Source organism: Nematolebias whitei, chromosome 17 (genome assembly GCF_014905685.2).
Source record: "Nematolebias whitei isolate Nwh7 chromosome 17, NemWhi1, whole genome shotgun sequence".
NCBI classification, from domain to species: Eukaryota; Metazoa; Chordata; class Actinopteri; order Cyprinodontiformes; family Rivulidae; genus Nematolebias; species Nematolebias whitei.
Window position 1 is genome coordinate 20,241,998 of NC_056514.1, and position 26,811 is coordinate 20,268,808.

At 41.3% G+C, this 26,811-nt stretch overlaps 1 protein-coding gene across 1 annotated transcript in view; it reads right to left on the reverse strand.

Annotated features, from left to right (window-relative positions):
* Nucleotides 1-26,811, reverse strand: part of snx29 (sorting nexin 29) — a 270,132-nt gene that overhangs the window by 211,169 nt on the left and 32,152 nt on the right. The window contains 2 exon segments of the mRNA XM_037691628.1: nucleotides 19,139-19,267; nucleotides 19,873-19,936. Coding sequence (XP_037547556.1) covers nucleotides 19,139-19,267; nucleotides 19,873-19,936 — 193 coding nt within the window.

Below are 26,811 nucleotides of genomic sequence, written 5' to 3' on the forward strand. Positions count from 1 at the left end.
CAGCCTCACTCACTCAATCGGAGCTCGGTCACGCTCGCAGGTTGCACGTCTGTACCATGATGATGATGCTCCACACATATTAACTAACTTTATAACTTTTAACTTTATAAACTTTATTGTCATCCTAAAGGGCAGCACGGTGGCGCAACTGAGTTTCCTCCGTGTACTTCAGTTTCCTCCCACAGACCAAAAACATGCATGTTAGGCTGATTGGTAACTCTAAATTGTCCCTAGGTGTGAGTGAGAGAGTGAATGGTTGTTTGTCTCATTTGTCTCTGTGTGTCCCTGTGATGGACTTGCGACCCGTCCAGGGTGTACCCCGCCCCTCGCACAGTGATTGCTGGACATGGGCACCGGCGACCCCCGTGACCCAAAATGGAATAAGCGTGTAAAGATAATGGATGGATGTCATCCTAAATTGTACAGTGCACCAGGCAAAATTGAACAAAATTTTGTTCCATTTCTGCACATCACTGTAGGATATAAACATGTATATAATTTACAAACCGGATTCCAAAAAAGTTGGGACACTAAACAAATTGTGAATAAAACTAAATGCAATGATGTGGAGGTGCCAACATCTAATATGTTATTCAGAATAGAACACAAATCACAGATCAAAAGTTTAAACTGAGAGAATGTATCATTTTAAGGGAAACATCTGTTTCCAAATTTCATGGCGTCAACAAATCCCAAAAAAGTTGGGACCAGTCCATTTTTACCACTGTGTGGCATCCTCCCTTCTTCTTACAACACTCAACAGACGTCTGGGGACAGAGGAGACCAGTTTCTCAAGTTTAGAAATAGGAATGCTCTCCCATTCATGTCTAATACAGGCCTCTAACTGTTCCATCGTCTTGGGCCTTCTTTGTCGCACCTTCCTCTTTATGATGCGCCAAATGTTCTCTATAGGTGAAAGATCTGGACTGCAGGCTGGCCATTTCAGTACCCGGATCCTTCTCCTACGTAGCCAAGATGTTGTGATTGCTGCAGAATGTGGTCTGGCATTATCGTGTTGAAAAATGCAGGGTCTTCCCTGAAAGAGATGACATCTAGATGGGAGCATATGTTGTTCTAGAACCTGAACATAGTTCTCTGCATTAATGGTGCCTTTCCAGACATGCAAGCTGCCCATGCCACAAGCGCTCATGCAACCCCATACCATCAGTGATGCAGGCATCTGAACAGAGTGTTGATAACAACTTGGGCTATCCTTGTCCTCTCTGGTCCGGATGACATGGCATCCCAGTGTTCCATAAAGAACTTCAAATCGTGACTCATATGACCACAGAACAGTCTTCCATTTTGCCACACTCCATTTTAAATGACCCCTGGCCCAGTGCAAACGTCTGAGCTTGTGGAGCTTGCTTAGAAATGGCTTCCTCTTTGCACTGTAGAGTTTCAGCTGGCAACGGCGGATGGCACGGTGGATTGTGTTCACTGACAATGCTTTCTGGAAGTATTCCTGAGCCCATTCTGTTATTTCCTTGACAGTGGCATTCCTGTTTGAGGTGCAGTGACGTTTAAGGGCCCGGAGATCACGAGCATCCAGTAGAGTTTTATGGCCTTGACCCTTACGCACAGCGATTGTTCCAGATTCTCTGAATCTTTTGATGATGTTATGCACGGTTGATGATGATAACTTAAAAGTCTTTGCTATTTTACACTGGGTAACACCATTCTGGTATTGCTGCAATATCTTTCTGTGCAACAATGGTGGAATTGGTGATCCTCTTACCATCTTGGCTTCTGAGAGACACTGACACTCTGAGAAGCTCTTTTTATACCCAATCATGTTGTCAATTGACCTAATTAGTGTTAAATGGTCTTCCAGCTGTTTGTTATATGCTCAATTTCCTTTTTCCAGCCACTTATTGCTACTTGTTCCAACTTTTTTGGGATTTGTTGACACTGTGAAATTTTGGCTCAACATATTTTTCCTTTAAAATGTTACATTTACTCAGATTAAACTTTTGATCTGTCATCTATGTTATATTACGAATAAAATATTGACATTTGCCATCTCCACATCATTGCATTCAATTTTTATTCACAATTTGTTTAGTGTCCCAACTTTTTTGGAATCCGGTTTGTACATAAATGTTATAGACTTTGGTGTTTAGAGCAAAAGATGCAATTCTGTTGCGGATACAAGTAATGTGCAAATGTTAGTGAATGTTCCTCCATACACTGAGCCCCATGGGGATGGAGGAGCAAGGATGTGTGTGAGGGAATTGTTTAATTTTACTTTTTTTTTATTATTATTATTTTAGCTGTTTTTATATAAAAGTCCAACCAAGGACTGGGTTTGCTAGAAAACCTTCGTATAAAACAACGGTTGCTTCATTTTTATCATGCAACATTGTTTATTGTGCTCTACTTGGTCAAATAAACTTGAATGAATGAATGAACACATGATACATTTATACATGCATGTACAGATATATACATACATGTATATATTTGTTTCAATTTACATGCCTTCTTTTAAGATTGTCTACTGTTGTCATCACTCTGTTAAAATCAGGTCTCTCTTGTGAATGACTCGACGAGGCCCAATGAGACTAACTTGTATAAATAAAGGTTGAATGGAAATGAATTGTGTCTGTGTGTGTTTCTATTGGGGTCATTTCATTAATGATCCGAGTTCAGCAGTCTGATAGCTTGTGGGATGAAACTGTTGCAGAACCTTGTGGTTCTGGTCCTCAGGCTGTGGTACCTCCTGCCAGAGGTCTACAGAGTAAACAGTCCATATTGTGCGTGTGAGTTGTCTCTTTTGATTTTATTGGCTCCGGTCAGACAGTGTCTGAGACCAATGTCCTGGATGGATGGAAGGGGTGACCTAATGATTTTCTTTGCGGTTCTCACCACCCTCCTCAAATCCTTCCAGTCTGCAGTCGGGCAGCTTCCTTCCCAAACTGAGATGCAGCTGGTCATGATGCTCTCGATGGTTCCTCTAGAATGTGGTGAGGACATAGGGTGGGAGGTGTGATCTCTTCAGACTGCACTCCAGAGGAAGTGCAGATGCTACTGGACTTTCACGTTTAATAAGTGTTATGTATTTATTAATAGCAATATGTTGTTTACTGGTACTATATTGTGTCCTAGATGGAAGAACATCAAGTGTAGTGTATGTACGCATTGATCTGCCTGCGTTCTTCAGCAAATGTTCAATAAAGTAAGTCATGTTCAATTGAAGGTTCCATTTTGTTTAAATAATTAAGTTATGCAGAGAGAACATAACAGAGAACATAACAATAAGTTACATTTTAGATACAAAAGTCCCAGGGAGGTGGAGTGGGAGGAGGGTGTGGGGGTGACGGTGTATCAGTTCTGGGATCTCCCCCAGCTGCAGTGAATTGGACACGTGCGAACACGTACGTTCAATACGTAAACGTTTAATAATTCATTACATGTCATCATTTTTATAAAAGAGAGGGTGGTTCTGTCAGGGCAGTGAGGTGTCCTCTTTGGTTTGCTGCAGGTGAGCTTTCACCTGCAGTTTATCTCTGCTGCTCACACCGTGACGCAGACAACAAGCCCCGCCCTGCTCTGCTTGGATTGGGTCAAACTGTGGCTCTGGTTCTCTTTACTGGTTGAAATCAGCGTTAGTTTAATTCCTGTATCATCATTAGATTGGATGGCTTCACCAGGACCACAGTAAAACACGTTTTCCTCCTCCCTCATTCTTACAGATGACAGAAATCTGTCCTGGCCACGTTCAAAATGATGGAAATCTGTTGCTGCAATGGATAATTTGTATGAATTTATGATGAATTTAGATAAATACATTTTTAAAAATTGTCCTTCAGGGTGATGAACTGAATATATTTTCTACCTTGCCTTGCTATCAAGCAAATTATTAACTTACACCATAGAAGTCAAATTAAAAAAGGGGGTGTAATGGCACGCATAAATCACGGTTCATTATGTGAACTTGTTTGGGAAGGACATCACCTTTCAATACAAGATTTTGTACAACAGGCTACAAAACAAATGCTACATGTATTTACTTTTTCATTTATTTGAAACAAATAACACTCTTAGAAGCAAAGACGGAAAGAAAAACTATACTTGCTCCGAGTTAGCGTTACTAATATTTTTTACAAAATCACATATACCCTATTTGAACTGTAAACAGTGTTATGCAGACCATGTGCCAAATAAAACAAGTGTTTGTGTTAATTTGACCCAGACATGAAGCAAAATACAATGCATGGCCAAAAAAAAAAAAGTCTCTAAGCAAATAGGTACGAGCCTCCTATTGGATAATTACTGCATGGGTGATTATCTTTCAGCTGGCAACAAGTTATTTAACCCCAACTGGTGCAATGAGTTGTTTCTCATTTCTTAAACAACCATGTTGAAAGACACATGGCATGGTCGTGGAAAAGATACCGTCTGTTTGAGAAGGATCAAATCATTGGCATCAAGCAGAGAAAACATCTAAGGAGACTGAAGAAACTACTAAAACTCATAGGCAAACTCATGTATGCCTGTGAGTAATATGATGGATTTCTGACAAAGCTCAAATGTCTCTGGTTGTGGAGAAATGTTACAATCACAACTATAGTAGTTACTTTAAACATTGTGACAACTTCTACAATGACCCTCCATCTGTACTGCACAACCATCTGTATTAAGTGTTTTGTTGTGTCTATATATCTATTCATGGAGCTGCATGTCTAATCAATGTTCCTATATAAGAATGAAGCTTTTGAAAAGCCGAATGTGCTTTTCATGTGTTCTTTGTTGCTTTGTTGAATGTAAGAAAATATTTATTTAAAACCCACAGGCTGAAAAGATCTTTGAGTGTGCACAGAATAAATATGAAGTTCTTTGTACTAAAAAAAACTGATTCAAAGTCACTCTTGCGTGTTCAAAACAACAGCGGGCGCATTTGAACCTCTGCTGTGAGCATAAACAATACCAGAATTCAATGTTCAATATCTCACAAATGCATTTTAAAAAAGCACTTGAATGTGTGTGCTGGACATTTAGTGAGGACAGAGTCACACTGAAAAAGGAACAGTGAGAGACAGAGGCAGTCTCTTTACAAAGCCATACCAGGTTGAACAACATTGACTTTGTGGAAGAAATCACTCACAGTTGCAGAACTGCTTTGTGTCCTTGGCAGATAAATTTAACAGCCTTTGTTTTGCTCTGCCTTTGCATCAGCCACACCCACAACCCAACACCACATTCTCTGCAGCTCATCTGGTGCCCTGCTCATCAAACTCCTTTCACAACCAACAAAAGAGACCCCTGGCAGGAGACCTCCAGAATTCACATGACAAGCTCTCTGCAGAGCCATCCACTCTGTTATCAGAACTGCCCATGGCCCAGACGCTTTCTCAGACTAATTAAATTGTACCTAACACGTGTGAGTATGGTTGGTTTTGGCTTGGAGAAAAACGCTGGGAGTTCAAAATCCACACATACTGACAATGAGGTTTTTGTGTTTCTTATTATATGGCAGCAAGTAGATTACAGGTGAGCAGGGAGTTAAATGGGGGTCCCACACAATATTTTTGAGTTGTAAATATTTTATACACAATAGACAACAGTAGGGAGAATAAAGCCCTATTCACACGGGATTAGTTCTACCTAGGGATCACATGTAATAAATAAATTACTCCCCAACATCTGCTTTTTATGTGGTGCAATCACGTGGGATAACCAAAGCCTGAGATTTAGCTGAAATTTACGGACATCTCCCGGTTAAAATGTTAACGTGTTGCATTGTTACGACCAGGCCGGTCCATAATAATGTGCTTAATGTGTGGGCTGGGACTGTCTCAGTCTTTGATGTGGTTTTACAAATCAGCACTAAAGAAAACTAAAAAATGCACAATATAAAACTGCGTTAATCTAGTTGTTGAGGAGGAAGCAGGTCCGACCGGCCGGTTTAAGAGTTTTAAAAAAAGCCATGTTAAGCAGATGACAGCGGGTGCGGAGACACACGCGTGATCAACTAACCCATCCATCCATTATATTTACCCGCTTCTTCCTTTTCGGGTAGCGGGAGTCACTGGTGCCCATGTCCAGCCATCACTGTGCAAGAGGCAGGGGACACCCTGGACAGGTCGCAAGTCCATTTCAACCGGCGGGTCAGCGGATGCACGAACGCTCACGCGCACAGCCGGTGACAGCTGTCCATCTGAGCTTAACGTGGCTTTTTTTTTTACCTCTTAAACCGGCCGGTTGGACGTGCCTCCTCAACAAGTAGATTAACATAATTTTATATTGTACATTCTTTAGTTTTCTTTGTGCTGATTTGTAAAACCACATCAAAGCTCGAGACTGTCCCGGCCCGCACATTAAGCACATTATTATGGACCGGCCCAGTCATGACAACACAGCGCGTTAACATAATATCCGGAAGATGTCCATAAATTTCAGCTCTCTCAGATTAAATCTCAGGCTTTGGTTATCCCATGCGATGCGCCACATAAAAAGCAGACGTTGGGGAGTAATTTATTACATGTGGTCCCTAGGTAAAACTAATCCCGTGCGAAAAGGGCTTTTATTAGGTATTTTTATGCCTCGTTACTTTTGCATAAAATTGTTGTTTTTGTTGTCGCAATTTTCCCACATGGTAAGGAAACTTCCTGGGTACTTCCCTAGGGATGTGCTTTTCGTGTATGTCCAACTTATTGGAGTTGTGCTTTCCCTGGTCTCTGTCACCCTCTAGTGTTCTATACTTTTCTGCTCCCCCTCTGATGTCTGCATCTGTGATGCGCCACAGGTGTTCTGTGTTAGTCTTGTTAGTGTGTGTATTTAAGTTAGTTTGCCTGGGTCCTCATTGTCTGGTCATTGTGTCCCTGTGATGCCTGTTCTGCTCCTCGTGTCCTGCTTCTCGTGCCCTGCATCCTGTCCCATGATTTATGTAAGTCTGCTGCCTCGTCAGCTTCTTTATTTTGTAAATAATAACTTATTTATTTATATTCCCTTAATCCTGCCTGTCTGCCTGCACCAATGGGTCTCCTGCCTAGAAATCATCACAGAATGACCAGACTAAACCAAGACCCAGCAAGCAGCCCAACTCTCACTGCTTCATCCCTGGGAGACAAAATGTGGGGTAATTTTAGAGACTTTGAGCCTCCATCTACATCCCCTGGTGATTCCCGATCCTGGCACCTGAGGTCCTCACCGCTGCAGCCCCTGTGGTCACTTCCATGCCTACTGCAGTCCCAGTAGTTTTTCCATCTCCTGCAGCCTCTGTATTATCCACACAGTGTGAGGATCCAGCCTGTCCTGAGCCCACAGACCCAGACTTACCTGACCCAGTTCCAGAGCCATACTTGGTCCCAGTTCCAGAGCCGGACTTGGCCCCAGTTCCAGAGCCATACTTGGTCCCAGTTCCAAAGCTGGACTTGGCCCCAGTTCCTGAGCCAGACTTGGCCCCTGTTCCTGAGCAGGACTTGGTCCCAGTTCCTAAGCAGGACTTGGTCCCAGTTCCTGAGCCGAACTTGGTCCCAGTTCCTGAGTCTGACTTGGTCCTGAGTTCCTCGTTCCTGAGTTCCTCATTCCTGAGTTCCTCATTCCTGAGTTCCGCATCTACTCCAGATCCTGCCACAGAAGACACAGACCCGAGGTGGATCCCACGCAGCACGTAGCCCCCGAGGTAGATCTCATGTCGCTGCTGGCCCGTCTTCTGAGTTCCTTGCTGCTGGTCCGCCTGCTGAGGTCCTCGCTCCTGGTTCTCCTGCTGAGGTACTCGCTCCTGACCCACCTGACCTGTTTCGGGCTGTTGGACGACCTCCCGGCCACCCGCCTGACTGGCCCCGGCCTGGTGTATGGTCCCCGGGCCGTCCGCCTGACTTGTTCCTGCCTGATGTTTGGCATGTTGGACGACCTCCCAGCTGTCTGCCTGACCTGTTCCTGCTTTTTGGACAACCTCACAGTTCCTCACCTGAACTCTGACCTCCTTGTGTTTCCGTGCTCCTTGTGTCCTGCTCCTCGTGCCCTGCATCCTGTCCCATGATTTATGCAAGTCTGCTGCCTCGTTAGCCTCTTTATTTTGTAAATAATAAATTATTTATTTATACTCCCTGAGTCCTGCCTGTCTGACTGCACCAATAGGTCTCCTGCCTAGAAATCATCACACAACTGAGAGGAGACCTGGGGGAAGACCCAGGGTACGCTGGAGAGACTGTATCTCTCGGTTGGCCTGGGAATGCTTTGGAATCCTACCAGAAGAACTGGAAGAGGTGGCTGTGGAAAGAGATGCCTGGCCTCCTTACTCAACCTGCAGCCCCTTTGACCCGACTTCGGAACAAGCAGAAGATGACAGATTGATGGACTGATGGATGAATGGACAGGCAGACGAATGGAACATAAAGTTGAAGTACAGAAATAAAACAATGGAAACCAGTTGCATTTTAATTATCATAAAAAGTTTTAAGAAAATATTCTGGAACTTTAGGATTGTACTCAACTAAATCTATGACAGTATGGTTTAAATGAATTGATCCATTTATTGATTGTTGTAATGCAGCAAATATAATGTGCTCAGACTATTTTTAAAGCTGTTTAAGTCTTATGTGTTTTTAAAGACAGAGTCCTCTGCACTTATACAAGTATACAAGCTACATGTTATCACTGTATGTTCCCATACAATGATGAAATTGGTTCTTTGCATTTAACCCATCGCACCTGGGATACACCCAGGTGGAGCAGTAGGCAGCTATTGAGCGCTGAGGGAGCAATTAAGGATTAGGTGTCTTGCTCAGACACCACGATATGTGGGAATGGTTAGGAGTCAAACTGCAACTTTCTGATCCCAAGTCAGCTTCCCTATCTGTACCCCATCTTGGCCCCCAGTTGCACTTGCAGTCTCTATAGTGTTAATTCTGTCAGGAACCAACCTCTAACTCTTTTGTCATTAAGTAAAATGTGCTCAGAGGATAATACTGTTAACTTTTAAAGTCATTGCATCTACTACTGAAGACTAAGGTAGTAAAAGGAATGTGTGGTGTCGGTGCAAAAGATTCATAAGACTTTGTGATTTGGTTTGTGTGTACACAACAAATTGAGACAAAAAAAAGCTGTCTGCCTTAGAAACGAGAATAAAGAAACTGATTTGAGTGCAAAAGAAGAGGCTGGTGAAAAAGCAGGAAATGGTGTGCATTTGAAAGATAAAAACTGTTGCTGTTTTGTTTGAAGAAAAGAGCAAGGGAAGAATATAAAGTTTGAGAATATTTTTTTGAAGAAAAAAATTATTGTGAGAGACTATTAGGCAGAAAAGAAAATTTGGATGAAAAAACTATCTCAAGAGAAAGGATTAAGCTAAAATACATGCAGTAATTACTGAAGTTGAAAAGTCTGAATATTCCCCCCATCTCTATTGTATTCCCTCCACCACTTCCATTTACTACTCCTGTGCTCTGCAGTTGTCTTAATGTGCAATAAACACAGCTAAATTGGTTTTTCTTCAGGTAAGGTCTGCTTAGTTTGGAGGAAGTAAATGAGACTTGCAAAGACGCCTTTAGAGAGCAGCAGCTCAGTGACTGGGAAATGCTCCTGAGTGCAATTTACTGCTCAATGTCTTCTGCTTCAAGCAAACACACATGCAAAGGAAGTTTTAGATGCAGGACTGGCTTTTTTTTAACTTGAGCAAGAAAGCCTCCCCAAGAAAACGTGACAAAATGGACTCCCAGCAAATAAAGTAGGCAAACTTCACAGTCACTTTCTCTGCCACTTTTAGAGCAGCCATACCAGACTGCCTGGAGAAAAGTGGCCTTGCCAGCTAAGAAAAAGGCATCTGCTCCCATTTTCTTTTGTGTGCGAGTGTGTCTGAGCCTGTATGTGGCCGCCTGTCCGAACGCCCCCACTACCCATGACGAGAAACCAATTTCTGGCCCAAGACCACAAGACTGGCTGCCTTCCCACTGCAACAGTTCTGCTGTCTGCTCCGCCAACTGAGGTCTATAAAGAGGAACAAGAGGGAGCTGAGGGGGAAAGAGAGACTGTGTGTCTCATTTACTATACTCTAAGGAAAAAAAAAATAGGGTTAGATATACTGAGGAAGTCCATTTTGGAATTTTTTTAAGCCACATTGTTTTCAGTAAACTTCTAACATTAGCTGACCTTGTTTACATCTCTTATCATTTCATCAGCTCAGGTCAATCCCACCAACAAGGAAATCACTGCATCATACACTGAAAATATAATAATTTTGCAGATATAGGTATAACTTCAGAAGACAAAAATGAAGAAATTAGTGTTTGATTGAGGAAATTGTCTAAGTGAGCACTTGGGTTAAACAACATATTTGCAACATAGGTATGTTTGTCCAACTGATGCCAAGTTTTCAAAGTGACCTACTTAAAGGGGGTTATGTTCCCTCTGGGTTAGGTATGAGTCTTTGCCTCAAGGAGAGTTCAAATATGCCACAAGTGATGGCAGGATGGAGCAGAAGATGGACCAGTGAAATGGAAAGATCTGGTTTGTCATGGTTAAGGAACAGAATGGAAAGGTAAAGCTCTTGATGAACTGGTCCATAAACGTTCCATCCCTCACCTTTATTTATACAGATTATTCACATTGAGCCTTGGAGACTCATTTTTACAAGCGAGTTCTGTTTTAGATAGACAAACAGATTAAAGTAAGGAAAAAGAGAAAACACAAGGGAGGGGAGGTAAAAAAAACATATCTCTGTTCTGGCCGGGGCACATTGTGAGAGTTGGGGAAAAAAAAGACCTCACACATAAACAGCAGACATAATGATGTCATAATTCTGATCAGTTGCCTTCTTTCAGTGTGGAGTAGCAGCAGCTGTACTTCACGCTCCCCCTTTATGACAGAGCCCCTCAACCCATCTCTTAGACTGAACCCAGCTACCCAACAAAGAAAGCTCATTTCAGCTGTTGGATCCAGAGTCTTGTGCATTTGGTCTTAATCATAACCATAGGTTGAATGAAAGTTATCTCCGTGTCCAGGCTACAAAGAGAAAATGGAAAGATTGGGCATTTGTTCTAAACAGCTTTTATTAACTTACATATTTGTGGTATTAAGTTACATGACATAGACTTTCTGTATTAGATGGTCAAAGTACTTTGAGGCAGCAGTGTAGAGAAGTCCTCTAGTACACAGCGGCCAAAAACAGCCTGTGCTCATCTGATAAACACTTGTTGCCTCTGTCTCATAGACCTGAAGTGTCACTTGAATTTTTTTAAACAGCAATATACAGACCAACTTGCAAAAATGGATAATTTGCATTTATGCATAATTGCAATGTTAAACAAGTTCTACTTTTAAAAAGCTGCTCCATTAAACTTCTTGCATGATGCTACTGAAAGTGCTAAATTTTTACACATAATGTACAGGCAAAATCCTTGCTTTCGCTATTGAAAGCTCTTAGGCTGAAGAATCTACACTCGGGGCTAAAATTGAGCCAGATCCTGCCGGAACAGAATCTGGGAACTCTCTAACACTCAAGATGCTTCCAGTAACTGATTTCTAGGATCCGGCTTGGATCTGGTAACTCTCAGGATTACTAATAATAAAGTTATGGACAAATATGACTGCCTTGAACAAATAAAACTTATATTGGATATGTAAATTGAAAATAATTACATAAACACTAATTGTAAACACAACATGCGGTCTGCCTCTTCAAATGAAGCATTTCTGTGTCTACCCTTAAAGAAATCTCCACCCCTAAAAGAGTGGTAGGGGTAAGTGCCAAGCAGGCAGTCATGTCGTATGCGGGCAGGAGTTCACAGCCGCAGGTGGTGCCTGAAGGTTTCACATGTGGAGTCAGACAACAATGAGCAGGGACAGAGTCGGGCTCGGTTCCGTCAAGTGGGAAGGTGGGGGGTCTTGACAGAAGTAGAGTGTTAACAAATGTAGATAAACGTAGATGTTTAATAACCCGTTAAAATACACCAAAATGCAGGATATTGCATCTACTTTATTTAAACTTTTCAGGGGGAGGACCCCCAGACACCCCCTCCCAACGCCACCGCCAGCCCGCCCGCTATTTGCATTCCGGCATCAATTGGTTTACAAATTAGGCCCTGTGTGTACAGTATGTGATCAGGACTTCCGTAAAGGTTTTGTGTGGTAATTCTAACAAGGTTGAGACAGGTCCTCTGGAAGGATTCTTCTTTGTTGAAACATTTCATCTTTTATCCAAAAGACTTCTTCAGTCTGAGGAGCTACAAGCAAACAGTCTTAAAAACAGCATCTTCTTATAGAGCCTGTCTTGTGTGGACTTTCTCCTTCTCCCTCGCTCCTGAGTTAGTGGGGACCAGTGTCCTCATTTACCCATTCATACAGCACTCTACTAGATCTCTACAAATAATAACCAGTGCTTTATCACATTCATACACTGATGGGACACACATCGGAGGCAATGAGGGGTTCAGTGTCTTGCCCAGGGACATTTCAACATGTGGTGGCATTGAACTCCCAACTCGCCCACTGGAGGACAGCAGCTCTAACCACTCAGCCACAGCCGCCCCAAATGTGCAAATAATATTAAATCAAAGAGATTTCCTGTTGCTTATAGAATAGGAAAAGCTCTGATTGGCTGAGAATTCCTTCTTCTGATTAGTCGAAGCCAAAAAGACCATCCTCAGCAACAAGAGAGCAAAGAGTTGTGCAACAGATGGTCTGCCCACCAAGGAGCACAGCCTTCAGATTTAGAGTTTTCTAGAAATGCACAGTGGCTTCAAAGGCATATGGTGATCCCAACAAAAACTCAGACTTTCCCTCTCTCTTTTCACTGCACTCTGCTGTTTAAAGCAAAAGGTTAAGAGACAATTCACTCTTGTCTTTTCAAGTTGTTTTTTTCTTTCATTTTATCGCAAATTTGAAACTTACTATTATAGTTAGTCCATAAATAAATATTAGAAGTATATTAAGGCTTTTTTGGCTGTTTCTTTTAAAGGAAAATGATAAATAATTAATATTTTACCAGTGGGAAAACCAGTGGCTCTTTGATTGACCTCAGAATAAACAAAGTTTAAGTCTAAACAAATAAATGGACGGTTAAATGGTTAGCTTGGCCAAAAGTGGATTGCTGCCAACTTAAAGTAACTTAAATCTTCAAAATGTCATCGCGATTCATACAAACAATATTATTAAAACCTTTACATTGCAATCAGCTCCACATTACACGGTTATTACTATTATTACACCTCATCTGTGTTCTTTGTTTAAAACAGGTCTCTTGTAAATGAGTCCTCGTGGCTCAATTAGACTAACCTGTATAAATATAGGTTGAATAAATGAAAAAAATATGGCATAAATATTGTAAATTTCCTGCTGAAATTGAATCTAGGATGCATAGGAAGTGTTACAGCTAGCTGTTGCTGCTAATATTTGCAGTCGAAAATAACCTTAACTCTTTATCTAAATAATCATGTTAATAGTGCTGGTCGGGGTTACTAAAAATAGCTCCCTGTTCAATATGTGATGTCAGCAAGTACCCGAATGTAAGGCAAACAGAACTGTGACTACAATGCAATAGTGTTGTAGTCATGGTTCACTCCAATAAAAACAGCATAAAAATGATATCTAAGAAGCTTTGTTGCTATGGGACTTGAAATAGTGACGGCCAATATCAATCAATCAATCACCTTTATTTTACCAGGTAGAGCCCGTTGAGATCGAGATCTCTTTCACAAGGGTGACCTGGTCAAGTGGTCATCAGCACACGTCACAGGGTAATTGACAATAAGCATTTACATTTATCAAAAGAAAAAAGAAACTACTATCACGATAAATAAATGTTAACAGTTTGAAACCATCCGGATAAGACAGACTTCTGTAGACATTAAATGTAGAACAGACATCAGGTTAAGTAGACAGAGTTAAAAGTGAACAAAGACATGTATATTTGATAAGTAATGTTTTAGAAACATCTGCAATGGTCCATATTTTTGATGCTGGCAATATGCTGGCAAGCTTCATATGCAAGGGTTATGTTCTTGCAGTGTCCAAAGTTGATTACTTTGAAAGAAGTGTGATCCCTGGATTCGACTCTGTGGCCGAGTTGGCTTCAAACGGACAAATGTAAACAAGACCACTTACATCTGTTCGAAATGCTTCATTGGAGGGAACGAACCGACAGAGGAGCACCCTGATCCCATACCAGCAGGTCCCTGAACAGGCAGGTCCATCCATCCATTATATTAACGAGAACACTGAACGCCTTTTTCAACCCACCTACATTAAAGTGTCTCTTTAGGTGCTGAATTCAGCTCCCGTTTAGAATCTTTTCACTTTTGAAAAATAAAGTAAAAGAACCTATCGCTAACAGCTAATGGCTAACGAAGTAAAATAAAAGAAGCAGCTGGCAAAATTATTTTTCATCCTGCTGCCGAAAGCCTAAAGATAAGATAAGATAAGATAAGAACTTTATTGATCCCACAGGAAATTGTTGTGCCAGAGTTTCAGTACAAAGGAACATACACAAGGAATCACACAAGATATAAAAAATAACAGAAAATACATAAATACCAACAATTAAGGTCCAAAACAGGTCAGGTGCAGACAGAAACATTGAAGTGTTTATTGTAGTACAGGATTAATTTTATTGTCCTATGTGTAGAAAGAGGGAGGAGTTAAAAAGTTTGATAGCCACAGGGAGGAAGGACTTCCTGTGTTGTTCTGTGGAGCACCTCGATGGTCTCAGTCTATGACTGAAGGTGCTGTGGTAAGTGTCCAGGGTGTCATGCAGGGGGTGTGACATGTTCAGGACCTGGAGCAGCTTCCTCAGCATCCTCTGCTCAGACACCTCTGTCAGAGACTGCAGGTCCACTCCCAGAACTGAGCCCGCTCTCTTGGTGAGCTTATAGAGTTTGTTGGCATCAGCTGTCTTCACCCTGCTGCCCCAGCACACCACGGTGTACTTAGTGGTGGTGCATGGTGAATCAATGGCTGCATCCTACACGAAATCTTCAGTCATCGTTGCTCTTTTTCACCGAGGCAAAAGTGCTTGAATCAGCATGGAAACACTGGGAACACCACACGTACCTTTTTATCAACTCGGCCCAGTTGCTGCTTCTATTCACCTACATTGTACCCAGCACTCAAGCTGTGTATCATTGTATTATTCAATATATTCCAAGTCAAATTTGGCCCCGGGGATGTCATCAATGTTTAAGTTTACATTGACAAAAGCGTTTGAGGTGGCCATCATGCATGCAGTCTGCTGTGTTGTTCGCTCGACATGCGGGACTTTGGACATTCCCCACAATTCTCGTCAAGTCATCCGTGATCAGCGCCACTGATGTGACATCACAGCTTACGTACAGTCCCTGCAGATAAACGTTTAACAACAGGAGGTCCGATGTAAGCACATTAACAACAACCTAAATTTCTTTTGATTGCTTACATGCGCTGTCGTTGTTCCATGGTGGCTCGGCAGTCTGAGAACCGTTCCATGTCAATGTGTGATTAAGGGCCTTACATTTCTATGTTATATTTGGACAGGTGGGTGAGTTGGGGGTCTTGTTGTATATCGGAGTTTTTGTGTGTGAGTAAGTCAGTGAGTGAGCAGCGGCTCATTTTAGCCCGCTCCCCTCTGTTGGTGTCTGCGTCAGCCAGAATCTATCTCTGGCGGCTCGCTCATCCTCTGCCACCCCCATACACACAATCAGCCTAACCACTCGCTCGGCTTCAAATATGTGTGCCACTTTCTTGGGTTTAAGAGATGCTTAACTATATAAAAAAAAGTCCTTCCACAAAGAAAAGCGCCTAAAATTGGACGATAACTGGTGACATCCTCCTTAAATAGGAGGACCATCTGGGGCTGGAAATAAACATCCAACCTTAACAGTGCAGCTGGCTGTTATTCTGTAAAAGTCACAACACGTTAAACAATGAGTCCTAATTGGGTACACAGCAGTTTAACCAGCTGTAAGACAATGAGCGATTAAACAGTCATTTTATGTGCATAGATGTTAAACTTCAACTTGACCTGCACAGGAAAAAAAAACCTACAAAGAATAGTGCGATTCACCAAAACAACTGCCAGTGGTCTCTTTGACAGCTTCCAGCTCGTATTCACTTGCTAGCTGCTCCTTCTGAAGTATTTATAGCTGCCATTGATTGAGACAGATTTAGCTTAGGAGGAAAAGCCACACTTGAGTTTTAGCAGTAGGCTACATGTGCGTATGTGTATCTGGTTGTGGGTAAATGAACGCCGTACAGCGCACAACGGTCACTAGTCGTGAGGCCGTCGCCTGCTCCCTGCCTGCATGTTTTACTGCTTCGCCTCTCATCATTTACGCTCCATTTAACTGTAAACACAAACATCATCATACATTAAAAAGGCCCCGACAGCTGCTGCTCTGTCCTCTCCGAATAAATCTATCAGCTTTTAGCTGCCCCTGCGCACACTTAGTCACCCGATCAATCCAAGCTGGTGGTCTGACTTCCTGTGAGGCTACTATGCGAGCACGAAGCTGCTGGGGCCTTCTGTTTAGGCTGCTGATGGATGACTAATCGACCATCTAAAGGGCTCGGGATTGACTCAAGACTCTGGGCAAGCAGCCAACATACTGTTGAAGCTGCCATGACGCATTCCACTTTCAGAGATTCTGCAGGTGGTCAATCATGGGGATAAAACCGAAAGTATTTATGGCGTGAGGAAGGAAGTGAACTCAATGAGAATGAGGCGAGAGAAACTTTCCGATGTTGTTCTGACATGCATCCTCCAATCCTCGACATAATGAGCGGATTAAACTGGATGTGTGGACTTAACACTGATATTTGCACAAATATAGCTCCTGCCATTGGATGGCGTAGTGGTAATTACTGTGATTATGTGGAAAACGGCGATGCAGCTGCCGTAGGTATGAGCCACAGCCCAGCACAATCAGCAGCCTTAATCACAGAGAAGTGGCCTGTGGCAGCTTTTACCCAATGTTTACCTAAGCTCTGCTGCAGAGGTCGAGCTGTATGGGCTTTTCAGTGGCCAACGTTGATCTTTAGAAATAAGTACAATTGATGGCAAATGCACAAATACGGATTTTTGTTAGTTTAATTTTTGCTCACGCTTCTGGTCTATGTAATAGCTTATTAGTCACAAACAGCCATTTATTGAATTTTGAAGAAAAAGGAAAAATAAATCATGATGACTAAATAAAGTTATGTAAATGCTCAAGCAGGTTGTGTGATAGTTATTAGTAATAATCTCACATGTCACAAAACCTTTTAAACAGTGGGGTTTTTTTTATTAAAAACACCAGCCACCCTGATCTTCTATTCCTCTGTCCAGGGATGAGTTGTCAGGACGTTTGAAGCAACTGGTTACGTGCTTTGTCCTTTTTTATTAAATCATATCAGAGCTAAAGACTCAGACACATTCATAGCACTAAATGAGACCTAAAATCTATGTATCCAGTACACCAGTTTTTCTTTAAATCACCCTAAATTTTTTTACCTGGATTTTTTTTTTTTACTCAAAATCAACTTAAGGTGAGTTTCTCACACTTGAGGCATGACAGAAATAAAAAGTGTCATTCATGATTCTTTTTTTTAAGTAAGTTTAAATATCAGGAAAAAAAGATTTCCTCTCGATTTCCTCTTCTGCGTACCGTATTTTCCACCATAAACGTCGCACCGCCCATATAAGTCGCATCAGTCCATATTAGTCTAATAAAGTGGAAAAATCCATAAATATGTCGCTTCGTCGTATACGTCGCGTGTATTATGCGTCACCGCTGAGGTGTCGTATTTGTTTCGCGTCACCGCTGACAACACAAATGGCAAATGTGAAATTTAGTTTTCATTATTTAGTTTTATTTACAAGGGAATACTTGACAACTCAAATGTGACCTTTTCATTTATAAGAGATTGTATTTTTAATACTTTGTGTTTACAGGAAAGTTATTTTATACTTCTAAATTTGTTCAGTTGTGTTTATTGTTCAAAAACTATTAACAACTAAAAGTACAAATTTTCTTCATTTATTTGCAGAAGCTGTAGTTTTAAAGTTCATTAAAGTGGCAATAAAAAGGGAATTATGCCATCAATATAGCTGGCTGTGAATCACTTATGCCGGCCTATCACATTATTTTCGGGGGTGGGGGGGTCGCAGTTATCGTCCATTTATCGTTATCGAGGTGAACTGCTCAATATATTGTGATATTGATTTTAGGCCATATCGTCCAGCCCTAGTAAATATATATTGTCTTTTTTTTTAACACAAACTTGGGTTGTCATTCATTCAACCTTTATTTATACAGGTTAGTCTCCTAACCTGTATAAATAGAGGTGGAATGAAAACATTGAGTCACGAGGACTCATTTACAAGAGAGACCTGTTTTAAACAAAGAACATATAAAGTACAGACAACAAAAAACTACAGTAAAATGCAATTAAAATAAAAGTACAGCACCGGTAGTCCCTTGTTTATCGCAGGGGATCCGTAGCCTAAAGCCCCATGATAAGTGAAAAAGTGTTAAGTAGGAATAGTAGTACAAGTAGTAAGTAGTAGTTTATTTTAGTATTTATTTATATATATGAATGTGTTTTAAACCCTTCTCACATGCTTTAAATATTTTAAACAATGTTTCTAAACTCTAAATGCTCTAAAAGAGAACAGAATCTCATCATTTCCCTCTCTCTGCCATGGCTGCTCTTGGCCACGCCCACTTCTCCGTGGCAGAGCGGAGATCCTGGCACATGCAGGAGGAAGTGTCTCCTTCAGCTGTGGGCTGCACACAGGTGCAGCAGGTGCTGAATAGTTTTAAATAATTTATTGTAAATAAAAAGTCCATGCCGATCGTGCGGCTCATCCATCCATCAGCCACTCTTATTTTGAAAAACCGCGATAGAGCGAGTCCGTGATATATGAAGCGTGAAGTAGCGAGGGACTGCTGTACTGTTAGAAAACAATAAATCAAGGTGCCATATAAAACATAGTAAAATACTACAACCAAGAACATAAAACAAATAAAGCATATTTAACATGTTTATAAATAACTATATGTTTTGTATTTTTATAGTAAAGCACTTGGACTTGGTCATTTTAAAAGTGGCTCGCATGCTGAAAAAGTGTGGTCATGACCACAGTGCGTGTTTTTTTTTTACATGAAAGATCGTACTAAATAAGATTTAATCTTAAATGTTACAATTAAAAATGACATTAGTGATGCAGAGAATATTGGTATGTTACCTAGCCAGCGCCTGGACCTTGACTGCGTGTCTTTCTTCAAGATCTGCCAGCTTCTTCTTCAGTAAATCAGTTTCCTGCCTCAGGCCTGCTGAGTGCTCCATCTCTCCATCCAACAGACTGCGAAGAGACCTTCACACACGAAGCACATCACATCCACGTTAACACGCCAGATAGTACAAGCTTGTGTCACATCGCATTCAGGTGAGAGCTCTAATCCTTCAGAGACAAAATCCCCAAACAAACATCGGCCTTCTGGTGATGTTAGCTTCATAAACAATAGATTAGATAAATGCCACTTTAATTGCTGCACTAAATGAGCAGATGGATCACAATTAGCGTGAACGTAAAGCACTTCATCACCACGAATCTGTGACTGCATTGTTTTTAATAGCCTAAGTGGAAATTAGAGTTCATCGTGAAATTCTGGCAGGTTTACATTATTATGATTAACAGCATAGATGCATTAACATAATTATTTTAATTTTGAGAGGGAGGGATCATCCTAACGAGACTATATTAAATTAGCAGTTTTCACGTTTCAGTGTGAATGAATGTGCGGAGGCTCGTTTATTAAACAAAACTAAATAAAATAGTTTGCTGCAACGTCAGCAGAAATAATACTTCACAACTAACAATAAACAAACTGGTAAAACATTTAAATTATTGTTTTTTCATGCATGAGCACTGATATGTGTGTACGTAATTTATTTGTGTGTGTGAGGGGGTCAACGTACGTGTTTTGTTCCTCCAGCTCGTCCTTCCTGTTCATCATGGCAACAATGGCCTGACGCAGCTCCACTGAAGAGGACAGAGCAGAGAGAGACATCGTCGTCTTCATTCACCAGCCAAATATACAACTAATACGCATAAAGATTTCAAAAAGAAACATATATTCAACCTGTAATACACTCGTTTGTTTTTGTCTTCATTTAGAAGAAAAGTATGAATAAGACTTTAGTGTTTTCACTAATTTTATTGATTTAGAACTATCCATCCATCCATTATATTTTACCCGCTTCCTCATTTTCGGGTCACGGGGTTCACTGGTGTCCATGTCCAGCAATCACTGTGCGAGAGGCGGGGGACATCCTGGACAGGTCTCCAGTCCATTACAGGGACACAGAGACAAACAAACAACCATTCACTCTCTCACTCACACCTAGGGACAATTTAGCGTTACCAGTCAGTCTAACATGCATGTTTTTGATCTGTGGAAGGAAACCGGAGTACCAGGAGAAAACCCATGCATGCACGGAGAGAACATGCAAACCCATTCAGAAAGGTTCCCTGCCGGGATTTGAACCGGGGCGACCTGCCCGCTAAGAGGTGGCAACTTTACCAACTGCGCCACCGTGCTGCCCTGAATTATAACTACGAAAGCAAATCTAGAATTTGATGCCAACAACTAACTGAAGAAAAACATTCAAGAAAACTATTTATAAGACAGATCTGGGCTGGCAGGCCTCAGACTGATGAAGTGCTTAGGATGAAAGACCTAACATTTATCCCAAAAAAGAAACTTGTCCAGATGACATGATTGAACCTTTTTTGTAAAGAAAAAGTTTATTTAATAAACAAGTGAAAGTGTTACAGAGGATGTTACAGCAGATTAACTGGTGATGAGTCAGGGTTGAGTATAAAAGGAACCTCCACCAGTAATAGAACGGGTCATGGCCCACTGCTTAGTGCTAAACAGTGTCAGCAAATAATTCACAATATATGAAGTGTCTATAAAATGCTTTCACATCCTTGGATATTTATGGTTTTGATGCGGTCATAAATCAGTCATGGTCAATAAATATTGTCCTTTGTTACAAAAAAATTAATAAAACTCTCCTGAGTGTCACAGCAAAATCAAATTTCTACAGATAATATATACTCGCCCCCTTTAAAGTGACTGTTCTACTGTATATTAGGTGGACACCTGTTTTGCTGCCTGATGAGTCCATGAATCAGCTCAGTTCTTTGCATCAAAGATGAAAAACACTTCTCATAAACGTATCATGCAAAAGCCAGACATGAGTGACTCACATTTACATAAATAATAAATACCATAATGAAGCAAAGTGAGATTTTCAGGATCTGTGTAACCTCAACGCCTTTTTCACTGAACTTCATGTTTATGGTGCAACTACAGCAGCGTGGCTTCAGGCTATAGGACATTTACTATTGACTGTCCAAATCTGTCTTCACTGAAAATTAATGACGCAGCATAAACATTAAATTAAAAAAACACCACCGTTGCACAGATGAACTCTAATATTTAGCGCAAGCAGAAGAATTAACAAAGTCCATGCTCAATAATCCAGGAATACAATCCAACATTTTTCAGTCAGGTCATCTGGACAGTTTCTTTTTTGATGCTGAAACGTTTTGCCTTCCATCCAGAAGGCTTCATCAGTCAACACAACACAAAACTGATTCTTCCCCCAACAGCTTACTCCAAAGTGGAACAAACCAGTTATGTTGGTGCTAAGATGGTGTCTTTGGCACGCCCCCTCCTCCATTGCAGGCCCTCTTCCTTGTTGACAGTCGTGTCAAAATTTGGCATTTTTGTTAGCAAAATACGTCGCCATGGTAACTCCAATTGCCAATAAAAGTAATAGCACACATCTTGGAGCCGGGCCGGTCATTTTTATATAACTTTTGTGGGGGTCCACCATCTTAGCACCAACATAACTGGTTTGTTCCACTTTGGAGTAAGCAGTTGGGGGAAGAATCAGTTTTGTGTTGTGTGTTTCCTTGACTGATGAAGCCTTCCGGGCTGTTAAAGAGTGATCTGGCTGCTGGCCACCGGATCCGGAAACCCCCTCCAGCCCACGTCTTTACCCCCGGCTCGAACCTCCATCAGAAGTGGCACTATACTAATCAATAAATCAAGGAAAGGAAAAGGCAGGAAAAGATTACAATTTCACAGCGCTGGACTCTACACAATCTGCAACGCGTTCACAGATCCGGAAGCAGAGCCCCGAAGTCCCGTGTCGTCACTCATTTATGGGGTCCTAGGCTCCGCCTTTCACAGAAGGGGAGCTCAGCCTATCAGTGTATGAGGGGGCGTGACTAAGTGTGGTTTTATGTGTACTGACGTGTAAGGAAAACATGAGACGTGCTTTAAAGCCTTTTCTATGTGATGTGGCAAGCTCATTAAACTATTTCTTGACAGATATTGAATAATCAGGGAGACTCTCTTAAGAGTTTGCTAGCCCAGTTTAACCCAGTCATAATTTCATTATCAGTCAGAGTCAGTCAGAGTCAGAGTTTCTTTATTGTCATTCGCACCTCATGTGGTACATGTGGTGGAGCGAAATTATGTACACGGGGTCCCAGTTACATCCGACAATAAAATGTATAAGAAAAACAGTAATAACGTCTAAGATATGAACTAAGAAAAACATCAACTAAATATACACTAAGCACTCATAACATAAAACATTGAACATCAGCACAAACATGAACATGAGTCTGTGAGCAGATGTGCACGCATGAACACATCAACATTGAAACAGATCAGCAGCAACATGAAACAGATCAGCAGCAACATGATATGGTTTTTCACAGTGATTATTCTAGTTAGAGATTCATGAGTCTAACGCCTCAGGGTAGAAGCTGTTCCTCAGTCTAGTGGTTCTACACTTAATGCTCCTTAACCTCCTTCCTGAGGGGAGTGGGGCAAAAAGTGTGTGTGCTGGGTGGGTGGGGTCCTTCATGATGCAGGTGGCCCTCTTCCTGCATCTGGAGGTGTAGATGTCTGTGATGGTGGGGAGACTGATTCCAACAGATTTCTGTGCAGCCTTCACCACTCTCTGCAAAGCTTTTCTTTCTGCAGCTGTGCAGCCTCCATGCCACACATTGATGTTCGACCGTCTCTTATAATTCCGTCTCTGAGCAGATCAAAACATAGGACCAGTCTAAATAGGAAATATCTTAACAGGATTGAAGGCGAAACATTTCAGCACAAAAAAAGAAACTGTCCAGATGACCTGACTGAAAATGTTGGAAGCACAAGAATTATTATCCAAAGTCCAAAAATTAATAAATAATTAACAAAAAGGGAAATCTAAGGCAAAAATACACTACTCTCCTATTAACCACTACAGAAATACTGATAGGTTTGCTAACACAATGAACTGATACTGACCCTCATTAAAACATACACATACAGTTTTTGATATTGAAGTTTCAGGTTTATTTTTTATGGACCATGCAATACAGACCAAACAAACTGCCACATTTAGCCAATGGCTAATTTCCACATGCAGTCTCTTAGCAAGTAGAGATATAATTCATACAAAATGCACTACCTGGCCAAAAAAAAAGTATCCACCTGGATTTAACTAAGCAAATAGGTACGAGCCTCGTATTGGATAATTACTGCATGGGTGATTATCTTTCAGCTTTCAACAAGTTATTTAACCTCAACTGATGCAATGAGTTGCTTCTCATTTCTTAAACAACCATGTTGAAAGACACATCGCGTGGTCGTGGAAAAGATGTCAGTCTGTGTGAGAAGGGTCAAATCATTGGCATCAAGCAGAGAAAACATCTAAGGAGACTGAAGAAACTACTAAAACTGGGTTAAGAACTGACCAACGCATTATTAAAAACTGAAGGATAGTGGGGACCCATCGTCTTCGAGGAAGAAATATGGCTGGAAAAAAAATCCTGAATGATCGTGATTGGCGATCACTTAAACGTTTGGTGAAATCAAATCGAAGAAAAACAACAGTAGCACTCAGGGCTGTGTTTAATAGTGAAAGTAAGAACATTTCCACACACACAATGTGAAGGGAACTCAAGGGATTGGGACTGAACAGCTGTGTAGCCTTAAGAAAACCACTAATCAGTGAGGCTAACCATGGATAAAAGGCTTCAATTTGCTAGGGAGTATAAAGATTGGACTCTGGAGCAATGGAAGAAGGTCACGTGGTCTGATGAGTCCAGATTTACCCTGTTCCAGAGTGATGGCTGCATCAGGGTAAGAAGAGAGGCAGGTGAAGTGATGCACCCATCATGTTTAGTGCCTAGTCATCAATGCAAGATCTTGGTGAAAAATTAATGCAACACTGGATGGAAATAGATGTTGTGACATTGAAGGAGCTTATTGAAACAATGTCACAGTGAATGCTGCTATAATCAAAGATAAAGGTGGTCCAACGAAATATTAGTGTGTGACCTTTTTTTTGGTGGAGACTTTTTTTTTTGGCCAGGCAGTGTATAAACTATAACCGTACTAACCATGCTTAGTGTAGACTTTTTTGTCAAACAATCTGCTATAAAAAGTATGTTCAATGTTTCAATGTTTCTGAGGTGGTGCTGAATCTATACATCATATGTTACACAAAAGAAAGCATAAGTTATCAAAATGATCCACCTTAAGACGTCCTTTTGAAAAAGAAAGATATTAAAAGGTCATAAAATGCATTTTTATGCATTTATGAAAATAAAAATTTTCGACTTTTATATTTATGACATCTCAACAAGTTACGCATTTCATTTATTCTATAAAGTTTGTCATTCACCAGAAACAACATGTGACAAACTAATTAGGACTGAATTAAACAGTTCAGTAAAGCACCAGGATGTATTTGTGTCACACGTCCTTGCAATTCCCTGCATCTATTCCAGGCTTGAAGTATCAGCATGCGAGCTGCCGGGTGGTGTTAATCTCCATCCTGATATTAGGGACAGATTCAGGCTGAGCTGTGTGCCGGCGCCCTGACTCATCGTCACAGTTACAGTCTGCCCAGAGGTTCACAAAGAGATCTTGAAACCGCTAACTTGGCTCTGACTGGGACTTCCTAAATAACAACAGTGAGACGAAGAGTTTATCTCCTCTGCACCCTGCATTCCCACAGCTGCACAGAGACCACAACTCCATTTTCAATACTACTGAAGACTGATGCATCCACAAATACTCATTGGTTTATTCCAGCCGTAAACCAAGAGCTGTTTGTTGGGAGGGGTAGGACGCTTGGAGAGAAAGAGGTTGAAGAGCACAGACTTGAGAAGAAAAAAAGGAGTAAATCTATTATCTCAGCTACTTCATTCTCCACATCAGCAGGCCAGAAATAAAGGTGACCTTTAGGCAAACCACGCATTCACAGTGTAGTCCATACACAAACTATTAGGGACGGCACTTAGAGCTCCCAACACCCCATCCATCTCCACGAGTGGACTTCAGCAAATGATAGCACAAGAGCATGATGGTAAATGGACTGTACTTACAGTATGTAGCACCTTTCTATCTTATCAAGATACTCAAAGTCCTTTACAACACAATCTGTGCCCTCATTTACCCATTCATACAGCACCCTACTATATCTATACAAAGCTAATTGAAGAAATCATTCTACAGACTAATCAGTGCTTTATCACATTCATACACCAATGGGACACACATTGGAGGCAATTAGGGGTTCAGTGTCTTGCCCAGGGACACTTGGGCATGTGACTGCTGGTGGATTCAAACACCAAACTCTTGCATTGGAGGATGACTGCTCTAACCACTCAGCCACAGCCGCCCATGATGTATGTGTGGGAACATGTATATATGTGTCTATATGTTTAAGAGCCACCTTTTAATGGAAAAAAAACAGTGTCTGTACCTTCACCAGAACATAGTGACTTGTGTGTTCCAAGAATAGATGAAATAATAGTTAGGCCGTGTAATCATGGTGCCTTGTGAATCACAGACTACATGGTGTACAATCAGTGGACTCGTGAACTCGCATGCCGTCAGATCCAGCTTGAAATCATCAGAGAGAACTTACAGTTCATGCTATGTGCCATTTACGTCTTGAAGCAGCTCTAAGAACTGAGCAGGTGCTGAATAAATCTGTGTGTGTACTGGACATCAGTGCACTGCCCAATACAGGATATACGTGTCTGTGTTCACAGGTTCTTTAAAGGGGCAAACTCTGCCATAAGCTGTCATTACTGGTCTTTCACACTGAACATACACACATTGCAGTCTCTTTTCTTAATTTAATACTTGATTTGAAATGGGGAAGGAAAAAAACATTGCATAATCTTACATTACTTGGATTTTTATTTTTCCCATTAACAGTATACGTTAGTGTATACATCTAAGGTAGTTTTACATCTGTTCTTGTATAATAATTTTTAAAATGATTGGGTTGGACACACTTGAGCAACGACATTACAAGTAGCTATGATGGTATTTCAAACTGTTCATCATGACTAGTACAAGTGCAACTATAGGCTCCAAGTCACCTTAGATCAGCTGGAAAAAGATTAAATGCTCCCTCTGGGTTCAAGTATCTCCAAGTCTCGACAGTGAGTGATGGTAGGTTGGAGTGGGAGATGGATCGATGAATCAGGTTCTTGTCTGCAGTATTGAGGGCACTGCTTCGCTCTGTCTTGGTGGAGCAGGAGTTGAGTTAAAAGGCCAAGCTCTTGATTAAAACTCCCTCCAAAACTCACTGGAGGAATTATATGTCTTCCTTCTGACCTTTAAACGTGTTGGGTTTCCCCAGAATAAACTGGAGAGTGTCACTGGGAAAAGGGATGTCTGGGTTTCCTTCCTTGACCCACGGCCTCCAACACCCGAACACGGATAAGCATAAGAAAATGAAATGACAGCAATATTCACTTAAATATCAAGTCTTTGAGGAGAAGATAAGAAGAGGATCTCCAGTTTATGTAAAATAAAT